The sequence below is a fragment of the Balaenoptera ricei genome, chromosome 5, assembly GCF_028023285.1.
Source record: "Balaenoptera ricei isolate mBalRic1 chromosome 5, mBalRic1.hap2, whole genome shotgun sequence".
Lineage (NCBI taxonomy): Eukaryota > Metazoa > Chordata > Mammalia > Artiodactyla > Balaenopteridae > Balaenoptera > Balaenoptera ricei.
This window is the reverse complement of record NC_082643.1, coordinates 56,361,095-56,384,698: the sequence shown is the minus strand read 5'-3', so window position 1 is coordinate 56,384,698 and position 23,604 is coordinate 56,361,095. Positions and strand designations below refer to the sequence as shown.

At 36.7% G+C, this 23,604-nt stretch overlaps 1 protein-coding gene across 1 annotated transcript in view; it reads right to left on the bottom strand.

Annotated features, from left to right (window-relative positions):
• Positions 1 to 682: 682 nt before the first annotated feature.
• TMPRSS11D (transmembrane serine protease 11D) overlaps positions 683 to 23,604 on the bottom strand; it is a 46,999-nt gene continuing 24,077 nt past the window's right edge. The window contains exons 5-10 of the mRNA XM_059923833.1: positions 14,524 to 14,681; positions 11,177 to 11,215; positions 8,345 to 8,522; positions 5,692 to 5,951; positions 4,439 to 4,581; positions 683 to 844 (exon numbers count right to left, since the gene is read on the bottom strand). Of these exons, the coding sequence (XP_059779816.1) occupies positions 683 to 844; positions 4,439 to 4,581; positions 5,692 to 5,951; positions 8,345 to 8,522; positions 11,177 to 11,215; positions 14,524 to 14,681 (940 nt within the window). The remainder of the gene's footprint in view (positions 845 to 4,438; positions 4,582 to 5,691; positions 5,952 to 8,344; positions 8,523 to 11,176; positions 11,216 to 14,523; positions 14,682 to 23,604) is intronic.

Sequence of the window (23,604 nt, the reverse complement as noted above, 5' to 3'; positions counted from 1 at the left end):
TCACCCTCCCCGTGTCCTCAAGTCCATTCTCTACGTCTGCATCTTTATTCCTGTCCTGCCCCTAGGTTCTTCAGAACCATTTTTTTTTTTAGATTCCGTATATATATGTTAGCATACGGCATTTGTTTTTCTCTTTCTGACTTACTTCACTCTGTATGACAGACTCTAGATCCATTCACCTCACTACAAATAACTCAATTTCGTTTCTCAAAATATAGTATTTTTCTTGCCTCATACTGTTCTGTCTTAAATGTTATCTACAACTTCTTCCTTTGCAAGTTTGTATACTTTGCCCATTTATCAGCTTTGATGAGACTTCCACAGAGGAAACTCCTCTGACCTTGCAGACTTGTGCAGTTTCCTTTAGTTTCCACTCTCAGGGTATCTGTTTCTCTCACTACTAGCATTTATGTTATCACAAGTATAGTATAATTGTTACCTCTGTAACTAGTTTATTACAGTGTTTCCCCTGGCACAGTACTATGCAACATTCATATAATTTTCTTGAGAAAATATAAAACCCATAGTAACAGCTAAAAGTTAAATAGTATTTAATCTTTAGTATTTATGTAACAGAATGTTAAAATAGGACACTTTGTTTCTTTTTGCAGCTGAAAAGTTTTAGAATTTTAGACAGGCATATCTGCATTCAGACTCTGCAACAGAGATGTTATTTATTGCACTAGATCTCAGTGTGTTGTTTTATCCAGTCATGGTAGGCTGTCACTAGAGTATACACTCCTGGCTTATCTGGCAGACCACACTGATACCCCCAGCTTACTATCCCCACGAGGAACCAGAGCTGCCGTTCGTCTTCTTGTACTAGTGGGCCACCAGAGTCCCCCTGAAAGAAACAGAGTGATTGATTATTTAAGTGTGAAAACAATGCAAAAGTATTGAGTTTACTTCTATGGCAGTAGAAGTCACATCCAGTATGACAATAAAGTTAGTCTGACATTTCCTGTTGAAATACTAAATACCAAGTCATGCGAAAATTAACAAAATCTTCCAAGTACACGTGTTGTTCCTTCAGCAACTGTGAGAAGATGAGAAGCATATTTTCCAGACTCCACCAGTCTGCTACCCATCCCAGGCTCACCTCCTTCAGGGGGCCATCCCTCACCTGCACCTTTCCTCCCCACTGTCACCACTTCCAGCTTTGGGCTAGATTAGTTTTTCATTGCCTGCATTCTCACATCCTGTGGGTACTTTCACAATAATGCTGCTTCATTATTTTGTACATGCACATTTGTGTGCCTGTTTGAACTTACTCCCACTGGATCAGCTCCCCTCGTTGTAGCAGCTGCACATCTCTGCAACTCTCATTGCATTTATGATACTTGTTCAGTGTCTGTTTTTCAGGCTCTACTGTAAGGTCCATAAGGGAAGGGGGGGGGCATACATATTCTGGACACTGCTATATGCTAAGCTTCTAGACCAAAGGAAATGCTAAGAAAATGTCTGTTGAATGAATAAGTTTTTAGAAATCTCACTTATCTTCCTATTCATAGCACAATGCATGGTGTTTGATACACAGTGTATCAAAAAGTATTCTTTTGGTGAATAATAGAAATTTATATGGCAATGAGTAAAACACTCCTTATGAAATATTTACCAGCAAATTATAATAGTAAGCCAACCAACTAAATATTTGTGCATGTAATAATCTATTTGGGGAGAAAAATTAGGATATCTTACATGCTGTATAATGGGGTAAGTCTGTGGGTTCTGGAGTTAGCCTAGGTTTGAATCCTCTACTTACTAGCTATATGATTTTCAGTAAGCTACTTAATAGCCCTTTGTACCTCAGCTTCCTCATCTGTAAGTAATATTTTTATGTGTTTAAATGAGTTTAACATGCGTAGCAATCTGAGTATAGCCTGGTAAATAGTACTAATAAAACTCAGCTGTTATTACCAAGTGTGCTTCTAGAATAGTTTGCTATTCATTTGACTGCTCTTAATAGTAGGTAGTTCTTCCATGCCTACTTAATTACTGGTTTAGATGGGGAGAAGGGTTAGTGTCTGAATTACCAGCTTGATGGCAAGCACTGCATGGAAGTGATTGACATCTGCCTCCTTTAGATCTTGCACATGTGCTCCAGTTTACCAGTTCTCAGCACTCTCCCATCATTGTGTTTTTCTTCTACTTCTTCTATAGTAAGAGATTTCTTTGCATAATGTCTTACCAAGAGTGGGCAAGCAAATATTAAACTAAGTGGGACATGTAATTTTTCCTGTATCTGGGCAGCTTCACTGCCTGATTGGGCAGATATCTGAGCCTGTGGTCTCTCTTCTAGACCATAGACTTGCTGAGTTCAGGTGATACTGTGTAAGCACAGAGTCTGGCACATAAAAAGTAAATAATGCAATTAAAAAAATGAATAAACAAAAACAAATAGGATCTCATAAGCTCTTATGTAAAGTGCTATTTTTTTGAGGCATAAACTCTATGCATTATATATAGTATTTCAGCTGAAAATCAGTGAGGCCCAGAGTGGAACACACAGGAAAGTTTCATGGTGAGTTATGGCCTGAACTGAGCTTGGAGGAAGAGCAGAATCTGTATATGCAGAAGGTAAAGTGTATCATGCGTAAAGCATGAATAAACACCCTTTTATATCTCATGTATATCCTTAAGTCAGTTCTAATTAATGCTCTTAGTAGATCTGAAATTATCGTGTAGAGGTTTGTTGCTTATTTGATTGGTGAATTCTTTGTAAAACTACTATGAAAGTTGAGAATTTGTTGTTACAGGGCTAACAATAGAAAAGAAGAAAATGGGAAGGGGAACAAGAAGCATTCCCTACCATCAAGACATCTCCACTTAAAGTGAATAAAAACCAGTGGGTAATTAACAGTGTCTTGAAAATTGATAAATAATTCCCCTCCACCCCCACACAGCTTGTAGTTAAGAAAAATGTTTCATTTTGGGGAAAGTGCTCATGGATTGGGGTCTTTGCCAAAACTATGTAAGAACTACTACTTATCCTCTTTTTCAAGAATGTAAGCACTAAATATAAAAGTCAGCAATGTTTGAGGAAAGAATAGACCTCATTTTTCTGCTTATGATTCAGTCAGGAAAGCAGTAGCAGATTCATCAAGAAAACAGATTGATTTTTCTTAATTCCAAAAATGTAATTTTGGACACTAAGTAGTTGTTGCTTTTACTATATGGGGTTGGGTTTCAGACATAGGAATAAAATCTATTAAAAAATATAACCACATCAGTTGTTTAGATAGTTTAATTACAAATTTAGTATTAAAATCTTATTCTAAGAGAAAAACAAATACTGTATGCTAACGCATATATATGGAATCTAAAAAAAAAAAAAAAAAAAAGGTACCGGTGAACCTAGTTGCAGGGCAGGAATAAAGAGGTAGGCATAGACAATGGACTTGATGACATGGGGTGGGAGGGCGAAGCTGGGCCGAAGTGAGAGTAGCATCGACATATGTATACTACCAGATGTAAAATAGTTGGCTGGTGGGAAGCAGCAGCATAGCACAGGGAGATTGGCTCGGTGCTTTGCGATGACCTAGAAGGGTGGAATAGGGAAGATGGGAGGGAGGCTCAAGAGGGAAGGGATATGGGGACACGTGTGTGCATATGGCTGATTTGCTTTGTTGTGCAACAGAAACTAACACGGTATTGTGAAGCAATTATACTACGGTAAAGATCTATGAAAAATAAATAGCAACATACCTTCCAAAAAAAAATCTTATTCTAATTACATTAGAGTAAGAATTCATATTTATTGTTAGTGTTTTTATATTTGGTTGAAAATTACAAAGTAGATCTAAATAGTTTTTTTTTTTCCTTCATTAGTGCTGTTTTACAATTGTGGGAGCTATGGTGACTCAAGTAACTAAGATCTTTGTATAAATTTTTTATCTTCAAGGTGCTGATATTCAGGTGTTATTTATATTTTTAAAATCAATTATCTACAACTCTTAGATGAGTGATTTATTTAAGTCTTCATAGTAGAAGGTTGAGATGAAAGTTATTGATGTCAGTGATCATGGTCTAGGTTGACAACAACAGTAGAAATAGCTGAGATAGCTGAGATTTCTTTCTTGCTTAGTGCGCGCCTGACATATTTAATCTCCATCTAATCTTTAGTGGCACCTAAAAAGTTAGATACTATTCTTATCCCGATTTTATAGATAAAAGCATTGGTAATACAGGTTAAGGAATTTAAACCCGGGTCTGTCTGGTTCTTGAGCTTGATAGTTAACCACTTTGCAACTTGGCTTCTCAGAATCAGTGTTTCATGATAGATCAACTTCATATAAGAATCTGTAAAATCTAGACAATACATTTTTAGAGGATCAGGGCTGTGTATTATAATGATACCTCTATGTCTATCACAATATGACATGCTAGTAAGTGCTTATAAACTTGGCTGATAACGTGAATAACATTGTCTTGAACTTACCTGGCATGCATCCGCTCCACCTTGAGATAGTCCAGCACATAGCATTCCAGGCAAGATGGCTCCATTATAACTAGATGGTGCATTACATACATTATTACTTATTATATTGACCCGTGCTTGTTGTAGATCTGAAACTGTGCTGCCTGTTAAGTATAAAAGCAGAATGAAAATGGACTTCAGGGTAGATAAATTAATGATTCTATGGTGAATATAGGAAGGAATAATTGTACTCCAAACATTATCTCTTATTCAGCAAAGAAGGCTATTGAAAATGTAGCTTTTTCTCAGCAAAGATTTCCATAGTAGAGATGGATTACCCCTTTACATAGATCTGTGTTTTTCTTTTTTTGCTTTAGGTTTGTGATACAGTGCCCCTTAGACCTTAAGAGGGGGAAAAAATCTGCTTACTTAAAATTGACTAGTAGATTTTGAAATATCCACTGATTAACTTTGAATTAGAAAATTACATATTGATTAACCTTTAATATAGTAACAAAAGAGAAACAAATCTTGTTTCATGGCTAAAGAATGAATTTATTTTATATTGATATTCCTTCAATATGGCACTGCCGTTTTTGTGATTGGCACAAATTTTATTTACTACATCAGATTACTTTGGGCCATGAAAACACAATGAAATATTTTCTAGGACAATTCAGCCTTTGTTTTGTTTCTTGGAGACATGATCTACAACATAGTTAGAAACCCATGGATATTGTTAATGCTATCCTTCCACTCTCTAGCTGATACTCATTTTCCCCTTGGCTATATTTGCTCTTTCATGTCACCCTTATTTCTTTTTCTCATTTTATTTGCTTCATAAATAAGTGTGAACAATACTTATGTACACACAGAGTTTCTTGGTCTGAAGGCAGGATTTCTTTCAGTTCAGAATACCTTAAAACCGTTAGAGAATACCTATCTAAATCCTCTTATAAATTTTTAAAATTTTCTTTATAGGGGAGCCATTCAAGTCTGTAGAGTCTCTGGATCATGGAAGAACTCATGTTTCTGTATCACTTGCTTTTACATTTTCCTACTACTGTGTGTGAGAATTCTGTATAGTTTCTAGGGACATTGCTTTGATTTGCTGAAGGAACTCTAGTTAGATCTTAGGATGACCAGACTGTAGGATGGTTCTGTCCATAGAACCTACCCTTCAGGTGTTCCTTAATGAAAAAAAAAAAAAGCGTACTAGCAAGTACCAGGAGATATTGCTGCTGTTTTTGTTTTATTTTTCCTGAGATACTCACCGGTGTATTTTTGAGATCCCCATCCTGTTACATAAGCAGTGGAACCAGGTGGAATATTCTGGCTAGCCTCTGGGAGGCACACCGTATGGATATTTCTGGTAAAGGTGACTTCTTTATCAAGTAGTAAAAGTGCAATATCATTTTCATGAGTTTCAGGTCTATAATTGTTATGGATTAAAATAGTCGTTACTCCTCTTCTATCTTTAGGAAATGTTGTGGAGATACCAAAAGTGACAGTCCATTGACGAGTATCAGAGTGGCTAAAAATATGAAAACATGTTATTTGAATAGAGAACTTATGAGAATTTCAAATATTTGGTTTTTGTGTTTGTCCCCTCCACCCCCAATCTAGGAAGTATTTGACTAACATTTCTTTGTGATCTATTTCTGTAATTCTTTACTGGCACAATGAGTGATCATTTGTCTAAAGAACATAGAAATATTTCAGAAAACATATCTTGGGGTGATGAACGTCCTGGTGTTCCGTTATTCCAATAAGGATATACTGATACTTTGATGAACACTAGTATAACACAAAACTTTTCTTTGATTTCTCCCTTTTCTACATCCTTCCATTCAAGCAACTAAGGAGTCTGAAATAATGTTCACTTTAGTTTTAACTCTTTCCTTCCAACTGTTATTTTTTTCCTTTCCTTTAGCCAGAAGTTCCATTTAAATAGTAGTGATGGTAAGGGGCTCCTTGTCTTATTAATTGATGAATGATTTTTCTGTACTAAGTGTGATGCTTCTTGAAGATTTTGGGGTGTGTGTGTGTGTGTATGTATTCATACACACACACACAGAGAGAGAGAGAGAGAGAGAGAGAGCACGCATGAGAGGGGGAGAGAGAGAGAGAAAGAGAGTGCACTAATATAAAAAAAATAAGGCATTATCTTGCTGACCTAGGAATAGGGACTTTTTAGCCAAACTCCCAAAATACAAACCATACAGTTAAGAATGGATGAATTTCATGAGATCAAAATTAAGTGTATCATATATAGAGAACAAACTAATGGTTACTAGGGGGAGAGAAAGGGAGTAAGGGCAAGATAGGTATAGGGGATTAAGAGGTACAAACTATTATATATAAAATAAATAAGCTACAAGGATATGGTACAATGCAGGGAATATAGCCAACATTTTATAATAAATGCAGTATAACCTTTAAAAATTGTGAATTACTATACTGTACACCTATAATATATAATATTGTGTATCAACTATACTTCAATAAAAAGTATGTAGCATAAAAGAGAAAATTAAAAGACATAAAAATCTGAAAACAAAATTAACTGTACCATAGACATATTTATCAGATGAATGAGAAAAGACTTGCAATGTTTAATATCTAAAATTTTTGTAGAATATACAGAAGTCTGTAAACCAGCAATAAATGGAGGGAAAAACCATTATACAATGAGCAAAAAATATTAATAGGCATTTCATGGGAGAAGCCCAAACAGCCAGTAGACATATGAAAAGATACTGAAACTCACTAATAAGCAGAGAAATGGAAATTATAACAATAATGAGCATCTAATGTATATTCATAAGAATGACAAAAAATTGAAAAAGAATAGTATTGTGTTGGTGAGAAAGAAGTTCGAACTCTTTTGCATTACATGTGAAGATGTAAAATTCTGGAAAGCATTGTAGTGTATTTAACACACTGTATATATACTTCTGGGTATGTATGTCAGAGAAATTCTTGAAGGTTTATAGAGAGGCACATATGAAGGCATGAGAGAAAGTGTATATGTGCTGCTCTTTGCGGCAGTGGGAAGTTGGAGCAACCTAGCTGGATGAAGGGATATGGTGGATGCAGTGGTGGACCAGATTAAAATTCCCAGGATTGAGCAAAAACAGTAAGGAAATATGAGGCTTATACACAATGCTACTCATATAATTTAAACACACACACACACACACACCAAAGGTTTTGCAGGTAATTGCATATTTAAAGACATATGTCAAATATTTGTGTGAGGCCTATGGGGGGGCAGGGAAGGTAGTAGAAGTGGAATACAGGTGTGACAGGAGAAAAATAAAAGGAGAGAAAGGTCTTGTACAAACTGATGAAAATAAGGATCTATGAATTGGAAGGTTGATTAATGCAACATGCTTTTAAGGTTGAATAAAAGCAAAATGTAACCAAATAATTTGAGGGTTTTGTGGAGTTTAGATAGTGGAGTTATACGGAAAATAGAAATTATATATCCAGGAGATACTTTCATGAGGTACAGTAGCTTGCAAAAGAGTAAATGCTAGTTAAAAATTCTAAAGAAAAAATATTTGACAACAAGAAAATACATGAATTTTTTATATTAAACTTCTTTTGCCTCAGGGTCTTTATTGTGAAGATTTTAAAAGATACTCTTCTTTCTTTCTTCCCTGTCTGCCTCCCTCCCTCCCTCCCTTTCTTTCCTTTCTTTCAGCAAATGAATAAGAGCATGGTTTTGGAACCAGTTGAATTTAGATTTGAATCTTGGCTGTGTCGTATATTGGCAGTGTTATTCAGGGCAAGTTATCTAATATCGCTAATGATCAATTTTTTATGCATAAAATGTGATTGATTGATACCCTCTAACACAGATGTAAGTATTAATTGAGACAACTAAGGTATGCCAAGATGGGTAGGTAACTGTGGTCTTACCTTCTGAAGCAGTGAGCTGCTGTCAGGATCCACTTCTTACTGATCAAGACACCTCCGCAGTGGTGAACACCAGTCCACTGTAAACTGACTTGCCATGGCCAGTCTCCTTCCTTAGCTTTAGTGCCTCCTATGATTCTCTCGGCAGACAATGTTATTAGGTCTGGACGGACCCCACATTCTAATGGGAAAAGGGAATTAATGTGCTGAGAAGATCATGATTCTTACACTTGGCAGATGCTTTAAGAATTTCATCATCATTTATGACTTTTATGTCTCTTATGTATTCTTTCCCAGGACATGCTAGGCTTTCCAAAAGCATGATCAATATGTTATATTTTTAGAGTACTTATGTGACTGTTGCCTATAGACTGCATTTTAGAGAACATTGCTGAACTTAATTGGCATGGAGGTTTCAAATTCCGGAGCAGCTTCAGAGTTCTTTGGAATTCCTCATGAGTGGGGGTTAAGATAGGTCAGTGCTGGAGGCACCAGTTCAGGCCACAGGTTCTCTGGGAAATTTCCATCTTCTCAGTAGCCTTGCTACTCAAAGTGTGGTCTGTGGATCTGCAGCACAGGCCTCCCCTAGGACCTTGTTAGAAATGTTGGCTCTGTGTAGAAACAACCTAAGTGTCTGTCAGTAGATAAGTGGATCAAGAAATAGTGGTATATATGTGCACATAAGCATGCACACAAGCATGGACACACACACAGGAATGTTATTCAGCCTTAAAAAAGAAGGAAATCCTGTCACTTGCAACAACATGGATGAAACTGTAGGGTATTGTGCTAAGGGAATTTGCCAGACAAAGACAAATACTGCATGGTATCACCTATATGTGGAAATTAAAGTTGAACTCCTAGAAACAGTAGAAAGTGGTGGCCAGCGGGTTGGAGAAATAGGGAGAGTTTGGTAAAAGGGTGTAAACTTTTTTTACAGCTGTAAGATGAATAAGGTCTGAGAATCTAATGTATAACATAGTGACTATAGTTGACAACAGTGTATTGTATAATAGAAATTTGCTGAGAGAGTAGCAAATTTGCTGAGTTCTCACTAAAAAGAAAAAAGGGAGGGAGGTGATAAATACATGAGGTGATGAATGTGTTAATTAGCTGGATGAGGGGAATCTTTTCATAATGTATACATGTATCAAATCATGACATTGTACACTTTAAATATCTTGTAATTTTATTTGTCAGTTGTCCCACAGTAAAGATGAACAACAATGACAAAAAAAAATTGTTGACTCTCAGACCCACATCAGGGAACAAATCAAAAGCTGTGTTTTTTTTCCCTCCAACTTTATTAAGGAATAATTGACAAATATTGATACAATGTATATATATTTAAAGTATATAGTGCGATGATTTGATATACATATACATTGTAGAATGATTACCAAGTTCAAGATAATTAACACATCTAACACCTCACATAGTTCTCTTTTTTGTGTGTGTGTGTAAGTGTGATGAGAATACTTAGGATCTACTCTCAGCAACTTTCAAGTGTACAATACCATATTACTAACTATAGTCACCAAGCTGGGCATTAGGTTCTCAGAACTTATTAGAAGCTGCATTTTAACAAGTGATTCATGTGCACAGTGAAGTTGGAGGGAAACTGCTCTCATCATGAAGACTCTATAGTGGTAATTCAGTTCATTGTGAACAGTTCAGTCCACATCCGTAACTGACTCTATCTTACCAAATGTGCCCTCGAAAAGGAGTTACTTTAGGTCCACAGAATATTCTCGAGGATAACTGAAGGTTTCTAAGTATCTAGATGAGGTTTATTTAAACATTTTAAGAGAGCCCATGACTCTCCAATGGTCAAAGCTGAAACGGGCTGGAGTGGGCTGGATCACTCAACTCCTCTTAACTCCCACTCCCATGGTTTATTTCCTCTTGTTTAGTCTATTACTGAGAAATTAGAGGCAAATCACCACCAACAGTTTCTATTGCTGGACCAGCTCTGAAGTAGTGACATTGCTTCAATAGGACACCATCCAAAGGCATTTTTTCTAACAGATCTCCCAGATAGAGGAGGACTAGACTTCCGTTAAGAATATACATGGAATATAGGTTCCTTTGCTACATTCTCCAACCAAATTCTCTAGTAAATTATTTAAGCACATTTTAATGAAAAAGAAGCATGAATTAAATATATAATGAAGTTGAAAAACACCCACAGAGGAAGCATTAACTTATAACATCACTTAAGTATGGGAGATAGGCCAGCCATCAAGATATATTGAACTAATTTCTAACTACCTTTTATTAGCCAGAGAAGTAAACTGCTGTTTTCTAGGGGCTATATTTCTGCTGTCCTAGCCTGAGAGTATACATAAGGACATTGGAAAGCAGTGACTTTTCTAATATGTTATAGACATAAAACTGATATTGCTTTTTGTAATTTTTTTATTATACTTTATGATTAACTTAAATCCACAACAAAGCAAGCTATTCTGGTGGTTAGGAGAAGGCATATAAATGATGCAACTAAACATAATTTACAAGTCTACTGAAATGCTGCCATGGAACCAGGGCAGGAAAAACTTCCCAAAGCTGCCAAGAAAACCTTAATGAGACCAAACTTTTACAGAGTGGTGGAATGGCATTGCTACTTCTTCCTTCTAAAAGGAGGGGAAAACTTAAACATCACTTCATAGGCCAACAGAATCAGCAATATCTTATCTCAACAACAACCCACATGAATGAACTAAGAATAAAGATACCATCTCAATAGACACTGCCTTGGCAAAGACTACAAATCACTTGAACATTTACTCTTTTTATTTTGGTAAACCACATTTACAAAGTAATTTAAAAGCTTACCTTGAGTTAAAATATATTCTGTATCCACTTCACTTATTGCTGGTGTTAAAAAGAGAGAGAGAGTAAGATCAATACAAAAAGGACTGTATACCATTTGACCTTAATTTCTTAATGTGTAGTCCTCAGACAACCATAATCAGAATCATTTAGAGGACTGCTAAAATACAGACTCCTTGGCTACATCGCAGACCTGCTGAAAGAATCTGAGTCATGGCCTTCAGTAAAATGTTTATAATATTCCCTCAATTTATTGTTTGCACACTAAAGTTTGTGCTTTAATTTCTCATCAAACGCTTAAAAGATACTTAAAATTTATTTAAAAGATATTTCTGCTCTCAAGTCACTCAGTTTACTTGGGAAAACAGAAACATAATCATGGAGATACAATGTAGTAAATGCTATAAGAGAAGTTAATTTTTCATTTTTTTCTAATATATATGTATGTACATATAACTATATCTGTATTACTTTACTGATACTATTTGTAGTACTGCAGGTATAACAAAATATAGGGGGTCTGCCATCACATAATTTATAGGTAGAAATTGATCAAGAAATCATTGAAATAAATTTAAGTGTGAAGTAGAGAGGATAAAGGAGAGAGTTACTAATGATTCTGGTTCACAGATGTTATCATGATGAAAATAACATTTGAGTTGTATTTTGAATACCTAAAAGGAGTTTTTCAGGCAGGCAAGAAGTGAAAAGGCATTCCAGATGAGAAATATAGTGGGCACAAATGCATGGAGGTGTAAGATGTTTGTGGAACAATAAAGTCAGTAGAGCTAATACAAGTGTTGCATGTAGAGAAGTGGTGGGAGAGCACAGAAAGGAAAATATGTTGGTACCAGATAGTGACAGTTTGTATATTCCAGTTTAATGTCTGCTTATAGAACAGTTTTCTCTGCATGTCCTACAGCCATCTCAAACTCAATGTCACCAAATTTTACTCCAAATTTGCTACTTATAGTTTCTCCTTTAGTAAATGACACCATTTCCAACAATAGCTAGAAATCTGAAATGGTCTCTGACTCCTCCTTTCTCATCATTTCCCACATCTTATTGCTTTCCAGATTTTGTACCTTCTAGCCTCTAACCATCCTTTGCATTAGCACCGTCTTCCCCCTCCCTTTGGCTACTACTTTAGTTCATGCTTTCATCATTTGACTCCTATTCCCTGCCTCCACTTTTGCCCTTTTTAATGCATCCACCTCTACTTTACCAGACTGACATTTCTAAAAATGTAGATCATATCAGAGTATATTCTTCTCTGCTTGAAATCTTTTAATGAGAAATCAGCTTCTTATTTCCTATAAGATAAATCTAAACCTCTCAGACAGGTGTTCATGTTCTCTAAAGTCAACTTAAACAAACTTTTTTGCTGCCAGAAGTTTCACAGGGCTTGGACATCACACCGCTTTGTAAGTGTTAGAGGAGGCAAAACATCCTTTTGGAGAAAGGAAATAAAAAGAGCTGACCATTCCTTTTCATTCTTTGAGCAAAAAGACTTTATTTCAATACTGGCTCCCCTACATGCTGTCTGTATGCCCTGGGCAATTATCTATCTTTTCTGAGTGGGGACAATAGAAGGATCTATAACATGTGGTTGTTGTGAGGATTAAACAAACTGTAATGCATGAGCATCAGCCAGTCAGGAAGGACACAGTCACCTATGGAGCTGGATCAGTGTCTTAGAGGTCCTTGCTGTGCTAAGCATTAATGCTGTAGTTGCAAGGGGAGGAGCTGGGAGTCCAAGGTAGGGATGGGAGAATTTGGAGGGGTTGGGGAGGCACCTTTGTAGGGCTGGTGCAGTGGTTATTTACCAACAGATAGGAAAGAATTTCAATATTTTAACAACTAGTAAAACTATAACAGGTATTTGCTGATTAACTACCAGTCCAATGTGGGAACCACCAAAATCCCTTAATTGTGAGCTTATTATGAGGGGGATCATGGTTTCTTAAGCTAGCAGTGCATGACAGAGTTGAAGGAGTGTCCTTAAATTCTATGCATATATTAAGTAATTCCTTTTTTTTTAAAGTCATGCAAAAATATTAATGGAGTACTTATTATGTGCTAGACACTGGGCAGTAGAAGGACAGTAGGATGAACAAAGCAGACTGGTCCTTGTCTTTAGAAAACTTACAGAGTAGGATGAAGACACAGAAATAATATTGTAGTTTCAATTGTGATAAACGCTGTAAAGGAAAATGAAGGCGTGTATGACAGAGGTAAATAATTTAGTACTGGAAGTTAGAAAAGACTTACATTAGAAAGAAATGATTCAGATGATACTTGACAGATGCAAGGGGGTGATATAACCTGTGTTATAAGAAACTGGAATAATGTATGCAAAGGCCCTGAGGCAAGAAGGAGAGAATTTTTGCAAACAGAGAAAGTGAAGGTGTGGCCAGATTGTGGTGAATGAGGAAGAGAATGGTATAATAAATGGCTAGAGGGGTAAGTATGAACCAGATCATACAGTGCTTTAGATGAGATCACCATATCATTTATTGTCCAAACCAGAAGACATAAAGACTAATATTAATAATGGTTCTTGGACAATTGGCATGAACCCAGGACTGTCCTGGGTAAACCAGGAAATATGGTATTCTTCTTACGTGTGGTGTTTATGTTTTGTTTTTATTTTTGTTTTGTTTTGTGGGAAGCCATGGGAGGCTTTTAAGCAAGATTGTATTTATATTTTAAAATATTTCCTTGATCAGTATGTGGACAACACATTGGAAAGGGCCAAGAAAGTATAGAAGCAGAGTAGCTTGGAGGCTAGTGCTGTAGTTCAAGTAAGAAATGATGTTGGCTTAGACCAGAGTGATAGCAATAGGGATGAAAAACAATGGAAATAGATTCCATTCTAGGCAGAAGTAGAGAGGATTTTCAGAGAGGAGGTAGGGATATTGTTAAATCTTCTAATTTCCTTCTTAATTCTACAAGTATTTACCAGACACCTTCCAATTGCATGCTCTTTTCTCAGGGAGATAGATCCTTAATTAAATTGTTCTCTGACCTCGAACAGCTATTTACCATTCTTATAACATACCTACAAATTGAACATCTGACAGCAACATCCCTTACAAGGAGAGTTGAGAGGGAAAAATAATAAAGAATTTTTAGCAAATAAAACTTACTACATGAATGCTAAATGATTCTTTAAAACTTTAGAATATTTTATATTGGAGAGCTATATATTATAGTTAGCTTCATAATACATTGTTTTCATAAAGTTTAATTCCAAGGGAAAAAAGTCAGTCTCTCATTAAATCGAAACATGAATTAGAACTGGTAGAGAGATATATTGAAATGAAATGGCTAAAAAAAATGATACTTGCGTGTTAACTCAGTTGAAGGGTTCATTGCCAAGTTTCCAGAGTTAATCATCATTTGGCGTAAAACAGACTCAATTCTGCTTTTCACTGATGGTCCATTGTTATTCCTGGTGAATTTAAATTTCATGACAATATCTGCTATCACGTCATTACCACTTTGCCTGAAAAACCATAAAGATATTTTTAAAAATGTATAATTATGATAATTTTCTGTCGTTCTCTTTATATACTCTTCTTGATTAAGCATTAAAAACATTACTTAAGAAATTTAACGTTAGAACAGATTCACATAACAGTGTTTCTCTATGTAATGATATATCACAATGCTATCCCACAAACACTAGATTTCAGTGCATAGTACACTGTACCCACCATTCAGGATAGCTTGTTTTAAAGTCAGAATGCCAGAGTTTGAACACCAGCTCTGCCATTTACTGTTGGACTTTAGGTAAGTTTTTTGTTTCTTAATCTTTCTGTACCTGTATCCTCACATTAAAATGGGTTATTATGAAGATTATATGAATTAACATATGTAAGATTTTTGGGAAGAGTACATAGCATACAGTAAGTACGCTGTAAGTATTAGCTATGGTTAGACTTCACAAATCTTCAAAAAACCCCACTCATCTCATTAAACAAACTTATAAAGGGATGAACTTCCAAGTTTATGTGACTTAAAAGCTCAAGTTAATTTTCTGGTACCTACACCCCCTTATCTGGCTACAAAAGCAAATTTTAACTTCTGTAGTCATACGTTAAGATTTTTATCTCTGTTTCGATTAACTGTTGATACTTCTCACAAGAACCTTGATAATTTGGCTAAAGGTTATAATTCTCTAAAATCGAGATAATATCCATTTCCTCCCATGTAAATTACCATGTAAATCACTTCCTCCACCTAATTTTGGCGCTCTCCTTTTCTGAAAATGAATGTGCATTAGGCACATTTGGTTTTGATGCTCTCATACTCACTCTAGGCTGCCTCCTCTCATCTCAATTGCTGATTTTGCCATAATATTCACCCCAGATATTAATTTAGTATTTACTAGGTAAATACTAAATAAGCATCTTTTTTGTGCTGGGCATTATTCTTAGTTTCAGAAATTAGCTATAACCAAGATTCACAGTTGCCGTTCTCATGAATAGGGCACTTTAGATGAAGAAGCAGACACTGAATAAATAATTACATCTTACATTTCTAGCAACATGAAAACCTAAATAATTTTTAAATGCTTTTCATATAAAACAACCAGAAATGCTAGCTAAAATATAATAAATTCTATTTGAAATGCAAAGTTGGGCTCCTGTGAAAATAAGGGAAATCTTAGAAGACTAAAAATAAAGAAGAATATGAATATTACATGTTAAGCATTAGAATTCCAATAGTTTTGTGTTTCAGCATTAATAGATACTGGAGATGAGGTCTTGAGCTAGTACAAAATAGGGAGATGGACAGGAGGTTTCAGAATAAGGCTAGGTTTCTCAAAGAACTAGGCATTCAGTGAAAGCATAGATTAGAAAGAAGAACTACTCACATCATAAAAGAAAAAGAAGTTTAGTTGTCTCAGAGGTCCCGGTCTGGATGGAAAAAAGGTTCTCCTGAGAATTCATAATCATGAATCTGACTTCCTGAAAGTTTTGGATTTACATTAATACCACATGCATGGTCCCAGACACTTTAAGAAATTAACCAAAAAATGGTCCATGTGATGCCAATCCTCCTAGAGTATCTGATAGAAGCAAATGCTTTGGAGGTATGTATGTTAAATCCAGACTGCATAGGATCCCAATTACAAAGTGGGATTAAAGATAAGCATACAACCTCAATGGTAAACAATACATCATGAGCTAAAATCAGAATAAGAAGAGCATCCTCAAAAAGTCCACATAATAAAATTAACAGATATTCAGGTAAGTAAATTTGAAATGACTAATGACATAAAAGGGGAATTATAAATATAAGAAAAGTATAGTACTTTTTCAAAACAGGTAAACATAGTCAAACATACTTTTTAATTGAAATGAAAACTTGATGGATGAATTACACAGAATAGTAGACAAAGCTGAAGAGAAACTGGTTAACTGAAAGAGATGAAGAAATCACACAGAATGTAACATAGATAAAGGTATGAAAAAGATCAAATAGAGGCTAAGAGACAGGAGACATCTCAAAGTTTACCTAGTGAAATGCTAAAGAGCACAGAAAAATAAAGGAGCAGCAGTATTACAAGAGATAATGAGAATTATCCGGAATTAATAAAGACACGAAGCCTCAGATCGAGATGAGTCTGAAGCATACTCAATAAAACAAAACACACACACAGATACATCATAATAAAACTCTGAACTCCAAAGGCAAATGGAAGATTTTCAAACAATAGAGAAAAAACTAGCTACCAAAGAAAGTTTTGACTGAAGGACAATTGCTTAATAGCAGCGATAAAAGGCAGTATATAATTGTATCTTCAAAATGCTGAGAGAAAATTGCTATCAACTTGGAATTTTATATCCACACTAAAGTATTATTCAAGAATGAGGCTAAAATAAGGACCTTTCATGCATCACAACAAAAACAAAACTAAACAAATGTGTAGTTTACTGTTCCTGTACTCTTGTTAAAGAATTTATGAAGGAAGTACTTCAGTAAGAAGGAAATTGAACCCAGAAGAAGGGTGTTTGTTAGGTACAGGAAGACATAGGAAACAAAGGAAATGGTAAACTGGTAATCTAAAAAGACATTGATGGGGGCGGAGTCAAGATGGCATACCAGGAGGACGTGGAATTCGCGTCTTGTACAACTGGGCACCTACCAGGCACTGGTGGGGGACTGTGGACACCTAATGGGACAGTAGGAACCCCCAGGGACTGGGTAGGACGTGGGGCCTGGGGGGAGTGAAGGGGGAGGAGAAGTGGAGGTGGGATGGTACTGGCACTCCTGAGGGGTGGCTGGGGAAGGGGAAGGGATCCTATGCCTGAAGGGAGAAATTGGGGAACCATTGGGAGGGCAGAGGATCGAAAGGGAGCATGGCTAGGTTTCCCCTGCCCACTTGGGCCCCCAGGAACCTGCTGAGATCCCAAGCCTGATCCTCTGCCCACCGAGGCCCCCTTTAGCCATGTGGTCCTGAGGGAGTGGGAGGGAGGGAAGGGAGAGCAAAAGTAAAGGCCAGACCTATGGGACTGGAACCCCTGAGAGGTGGCTGGGGGAGGAGAGGAGTTCCTACACCCAGCGGGACCCACCCATGGTTAGGGGTCCAGCGGCGACGGGGGAGACCCTGGGGGAGATGGAAGGGGAGGGGTGCGAAGGAACAGAAGGGAACACAGCCAGTGCTTTCCCTGTCTGCTTAGCAGCTGGGGAGCCTGTTGGGCTCCTGGGCCTAATCCTCTGCCCTTGGAGCCTCCCTCCTGCTGCGCAGAGCCCAAGCCCTGCTCCTACACCCCCACCCAGGGCCCCACCTCTACACTTGGAGACCCCCTCTGAGACCCCCTCCAAACGCACTGGGCCTAAACCCCACCCACACACCCTCACCCAGGGGCCTACCTCTAAACTCCGGAACCCCACACTCTGGCGGCCCTCCTTTCCATGTGCTGCTTCTTCCCTTCCACACGGGTCCTAAGCAGAGACCCACTGTGCCCCCATGCTTGAATTTTGCCCTGCCTAGGCCCCGCCCCCAGGACTTTTTCCAGCTACGTGGGTCCTGAGCCTAGGCCCTGCCCCACACACAAACGTCACCCCCCCCACCCACCTAGGTCCTGCCCCACACTGAACCACGCCCCTGCCTAAGTTCCACCCCACCTAAACTCCGCCCCCATAGCCAAGGCTTTTTTCTGTTTTTTTTTTCTTTTTTCCTCTTTTAGATTGGGCTTCTGTTTTACCTTGTTGATTCATTGTTGTTGATTCTTTCATATTTTTATTTTTCCTAATAAATCTTTTATTTTTCAAACTTTATCTTATTCTTTATACTTTGTTATTGTTCTCTCCTTCTGGCTTGCTTCCCCCGCCCACTTTTTGTTTCCTTTTTTCTGTTTTGGTCTTATTTTACCTTGTTGCAGTTGTTTCCATTATAGTTTTATTTTTCCTAATATATTTTTTATCTTTCTAATTTTACTTTGTTTTTTATTCTTTGATATTGTACTGCTCCTTTTTTTCTTTTTTCTCACTCTTTTTTTTTTTTTTTTTTTTTTTTTACTGTGCCACAAAACTTGTGGGAACTTGGTTCCCAGGCCAGAGGTCAGGCCCAAGCTCCTATGGTGGTAGCTCCGAGTCAAAACCGCTGGACTAACAGAGAACCTCAGACCACAGGGAATATTAATCGGAGTGAGATCTCCCAGAGTTCCTCATCTCAGCACCAAGACCCAGCTGTATCCAACTGCCTGCAAACTCCAGTGCTGGAGGTCTGAGGCCAAACAACTAGAAAAACAGGAAAACAGCACCACCCATCAAAAAAAAAAAAAAAAGAAATGACAAAAAAATATGTTACAGATGAAAGAGCAAGGTAAAAACCTGTAGAACAAATAAATGAAGATGAAATAGGCAACCTACCTGAAAAAGAATTCAGAGTAATGATAGTAAAGATGATCCAAAATCTTGGAAACAGAATGGAGAAAATACAAGAAACATTTAATAAGGATCTAGAAGAACTAAGGGGCAAACAAGCAGTGATGAACAACACAATTTCTGAAATTAAAAATACTCTAGAAGGAATCAATAGCACAATAACTGAAGCAGAAGAATGGATAAGTGACCTGGAAGATAAAATAGTGGAAATAACTGCTGCAGAGCAAAATAAAAAAAGAATAAAAAGAATTGAGGACAGTCTCAGAGACCTCTGGGACAACATTAAACACACTAACATTCAAATTATAGGAGTCGCAGAAGAAGAAGAAAAAAAGAAAGGGTCTGAGAAAATATTTGAAGAGGTTATAGACAAAAACTTCCCTAACATGGGAAAGGAAATAGTCAAGTCCAAGAAGTGCAGAGAGTCCCATACAGGATAAATCCAAGGAGAAACACCCTGAAACACATATTAATCAAACTTTCAAAAATTAAATACAAAGAAAAAATATTAAAAGCAGCAAGGGAAAAGCAACAAATAACATACAAGGGAATCCCCATAAGGTTAACAGCTGATCTTTCAGCAGAAACTCGGCAAGCCAAAAGGGAGTGGCAGGACATATTTAAAGTGATGAAAGGGAAAAACAACCAAGATTACTCTACCCAGAAAGGAATCATTCAGATCTGACAGAGAAATTAAAACCTTTACAGGCAAGCAAAAGCTAAAAGAATTCAGCACCACCAAACCAGCTTTACAACAAATGCTAAAGGAACTTCTCTAGGCAGGAAACACAAGAGAAGGAAAAGACCTTCAAAAACACACCCAAAACAATTAAGAAAATGGTAATAGGAACATACATATCGATAATTACCTTAAAAGCAAAAGGCTTAAATGCTCCGGCCAAAAGACGTAGACTGGCTGAATGGATACAAAAGACCTGTATATATGCTGTCTACAAGAGACACACTTAACCTACGGACACACACACACTGAGTGTGAGGGGATGGAAAAAGATATTACATGCAAATGGAAATGAAAGGAAAGCTGGAGTAGCAATTCTCATATCAGACAAAATACACTTTAAAATAAAGACTATTATAAGAGACAAAGAAGAACACTACATAATGATCAAGGGATCAATCCAAGAAGAAGATATAACAATTGTAAATATTTATGCACCTAACATAGGAGCACCTCAGTACGTAAGGTAAATGATAACAGCCATAAAAGGGGAAATTGACAGTAATACAATCATAATAGGGGACTTTAACACCCAACTTTCACCAATGGAAAGATCATCCAAAATGAAAATAAATAAGGAAACACAAGCTTTAAATGATACATTAAACAAGATGGGCTTAATTGACATTTAGAGGACATTCCATCCAAAAACAACAGAATACACATTTTTCTCAAGTGCTCATGGAACATTCTCCAGGATAGATCATATCTTGGGTCACAAATCAAGCCTTGGTCAATTTAAGAAAATTGAAATCGTATCAAGTATCTTTTCCGACCACAACGCTATGAGACTAGATATCAATTACAGGAAAAAAACTGTAAAAAAATGCAAACACATGGAGGCTAAACAATACGCTACTAAATGACCTAGAGATCACTGAAGAAATCAAAGAGGAAATCAAAAAATACCTAGAAACAAATGACAATGAAAACACGACTGCCCAAAACCTATGGGATGCAGCAAAGTAGTTCAAAGATAGAAGTTTATAGCAATACAGTCGTACCTCAAGAAACAAGAAACATCTCAAATAAGCAACCTAACCTTACACCTAAAGCAATTAGAGAAAGAACAAAAAACCCCCAGTTAGCAGAAGGAAAGAAATCATAAAGATCAAATCAGAAAAAAATGAAAAAGAAATAAAGGAAACGATAGCAAAGATCAGTAAAACAAAAAGCTGGTTCTTTGAGAAGATAAAGACTATTGTTAAACCATTAGCCAGACTCATCAAGAAGAAAAGGGAGAAGACTCAAATCAACAGAATTAGAAATGAAAAAGGAGAAGTAACAACTGACACTGCAGAAATACAAAGGATCATGAGAGATTACTACAAGCAACTGTATGCTAATAAAATGGACAACCAGGAAGAAATGGACAAATTCTTAGAAAAGCACAACCTTCCAAGACTGAACCAGGTAGAAATAGAAAATATAAACAGACCAATCACAAGCACTGAAATTGAAACTCTGATTAAAAATCTTCCAACAAACAAAAGCCCAGGACCAGATGGCTTCACAGGCAAATTCTATGAAACATTTAGAGAAGAGCTAACACCTATCCTTCTCAAACTCTTCAAACTATAGCAGAGGTAGGAACACTCCCAAACTCATTCTAAGAGGCCACCATCACCCTGATACCAAAACCAGAAAGATGTCACAAAAAAAGAAAATTCCAGGCCAGTATCTCTGATGAACATTATATGCAAAAATCCTCAACATAATACTAGCAAACAGAATCCAACAGCACATTAAATGGATCATATACCATGATCAAGTGGGGTTTATCCCGGGAATGCAAGGGTTCTTCAATATATGCAAATCAATCAATGTGATACGCCATATTAACACATTGAAGGATATAAACCATATGATAATCTCAATAGATGCAGATAAAGCTTTTGGCAAAATTCAACACCTATTTATGATAAAAACTCTCCAGAAAGTGGGCATAGAGGGAACTTACCTCAACATAATAAAGGCCATATATGACAACCCACAACCAACATCGTCCTCAATGGTGAAAAACTGCAACCATTTCCAGTAAGATCAGGAACAAGACAAGGTTGCCCACTCTCACCACTATTATTCAACATAGTTTTGGAAGTTTTAGCCACAGCAATCAGAGAAGAAAAAGAAAAGGAATCCAAATCAGAAAAGAAGTAAAATTGTCACTGTTTGCAGATGACGTGATACTATACATAGAGAATCCTAAAGATGCTACCAGAAAACTACTAGAGATAATCAATGAATTTGGTAGAGTAGCAGGATACAAAAGTAATGCACAGAAATCTCTTGCATTCCTACACACTAATGATGAAATATCTGAAATAGAAATTAAGGAAACACTCCCATTTACCATTGCAACAAAAAGAATAAAATATCTAGGAATAAACCTACCCAAGGAGACAAAAGATCTGTATGCAGAAAACTATAAGACACTGATGAAAGAAGGATGATACAAACAGATGGAGAGATATACCATGTTCTTGGATTGGAAGAATCAACATTGTGAAAATGACTATACTACCCAAAGCAATCTACAGATTCAATGCAATTCCTATCAAACTACCAATGGCATTCTTCACAGAACAAGAACAAAAAATTTCACAATTTGTATGGAAACACAAAAGACCCTGAATAGCCAAAGCAATGTTTAGAAAGAAAAATGGAGCTGGAGGAATGAGTCTCCTGGACTTCATACTATACTACAAAGCTACAGTAATCAATCATACAATACTACAGTATGGTACTGGAACAAAAACAGAAATATAGATGAGTGGAGCAGGATAGAAAGTCCAGAGATAAACCCGTGCATATATGGTCACCTTATGTTGATAAAGGAGGCAAAAATATGCAGTGGAGAAAAGACAGCCTCTTCAATAAGTTTTGCTGGGAAAACTGGACAGCTACATGTAAAGGAATGAAATTAGAACACTTCCTAACACCATACACAAAAATAAACTCAAAATGGATTAAAGACCTAAATGTAAGGCCAGACTCTATTAAACTCTTAGAGGAAAACATGGGCAGAACACTCTTTGACATAAATCACAGCAAGATCCTTTTTGACCCCCCTCCTAGAGAAATGGAAATAAAAACAAAAGTAAAAAGTGGGATCTAATGAAACTTTAAAGCTTTTGCACAGCAAAGGAAACCATAAAGGAGATGAAAAGACAACCCTCAGAATGGGAGAAGATATTTGAAAATGAAGCAACTGACAAAGGATTAATCTCCAAAATATACAAGCAGCTCATGCAGCTCAATGTCAGAAAAACAGACAACCCAATCCAAAAATGGGCAGAAGACCTAAATAGACATTTCTCCAAAGAAGATATATAGATTACCAACAAAGACATGAAAAGATGCTCAACATCACTAATCATTAGATAAATGCAAATCAAAACTACAGTGAGGTATCACCTCACACTGGTCAGAATGGCATCATCAAAAAGTTTATAAACAATAAATGGTGGAGAGGGTGTGGAGAAAAGGGAACACTCTTGCTCTGTTGGTGATAATGTAAATTGATACAGCCACTGTGGAGAACAGTATGGAAGTTCCTTAAAAAAGTAAAAATAGAACTACCATGTGACCCAGTAATCCCACTACTGGGCATATACCCTGAGAAAACCATAATTCAAAAAGAGTCATGTACCACAGTGTTCATTGCAACACTACTTACAATAGCCAGGACATGGAAGCAACCTAAGTGTCTATCGACAGATGAATGGATAAAGAAGATGTGGCACATATGTACAATGGAATATTACTCTGCCTTAAAAAGAAACAAAAT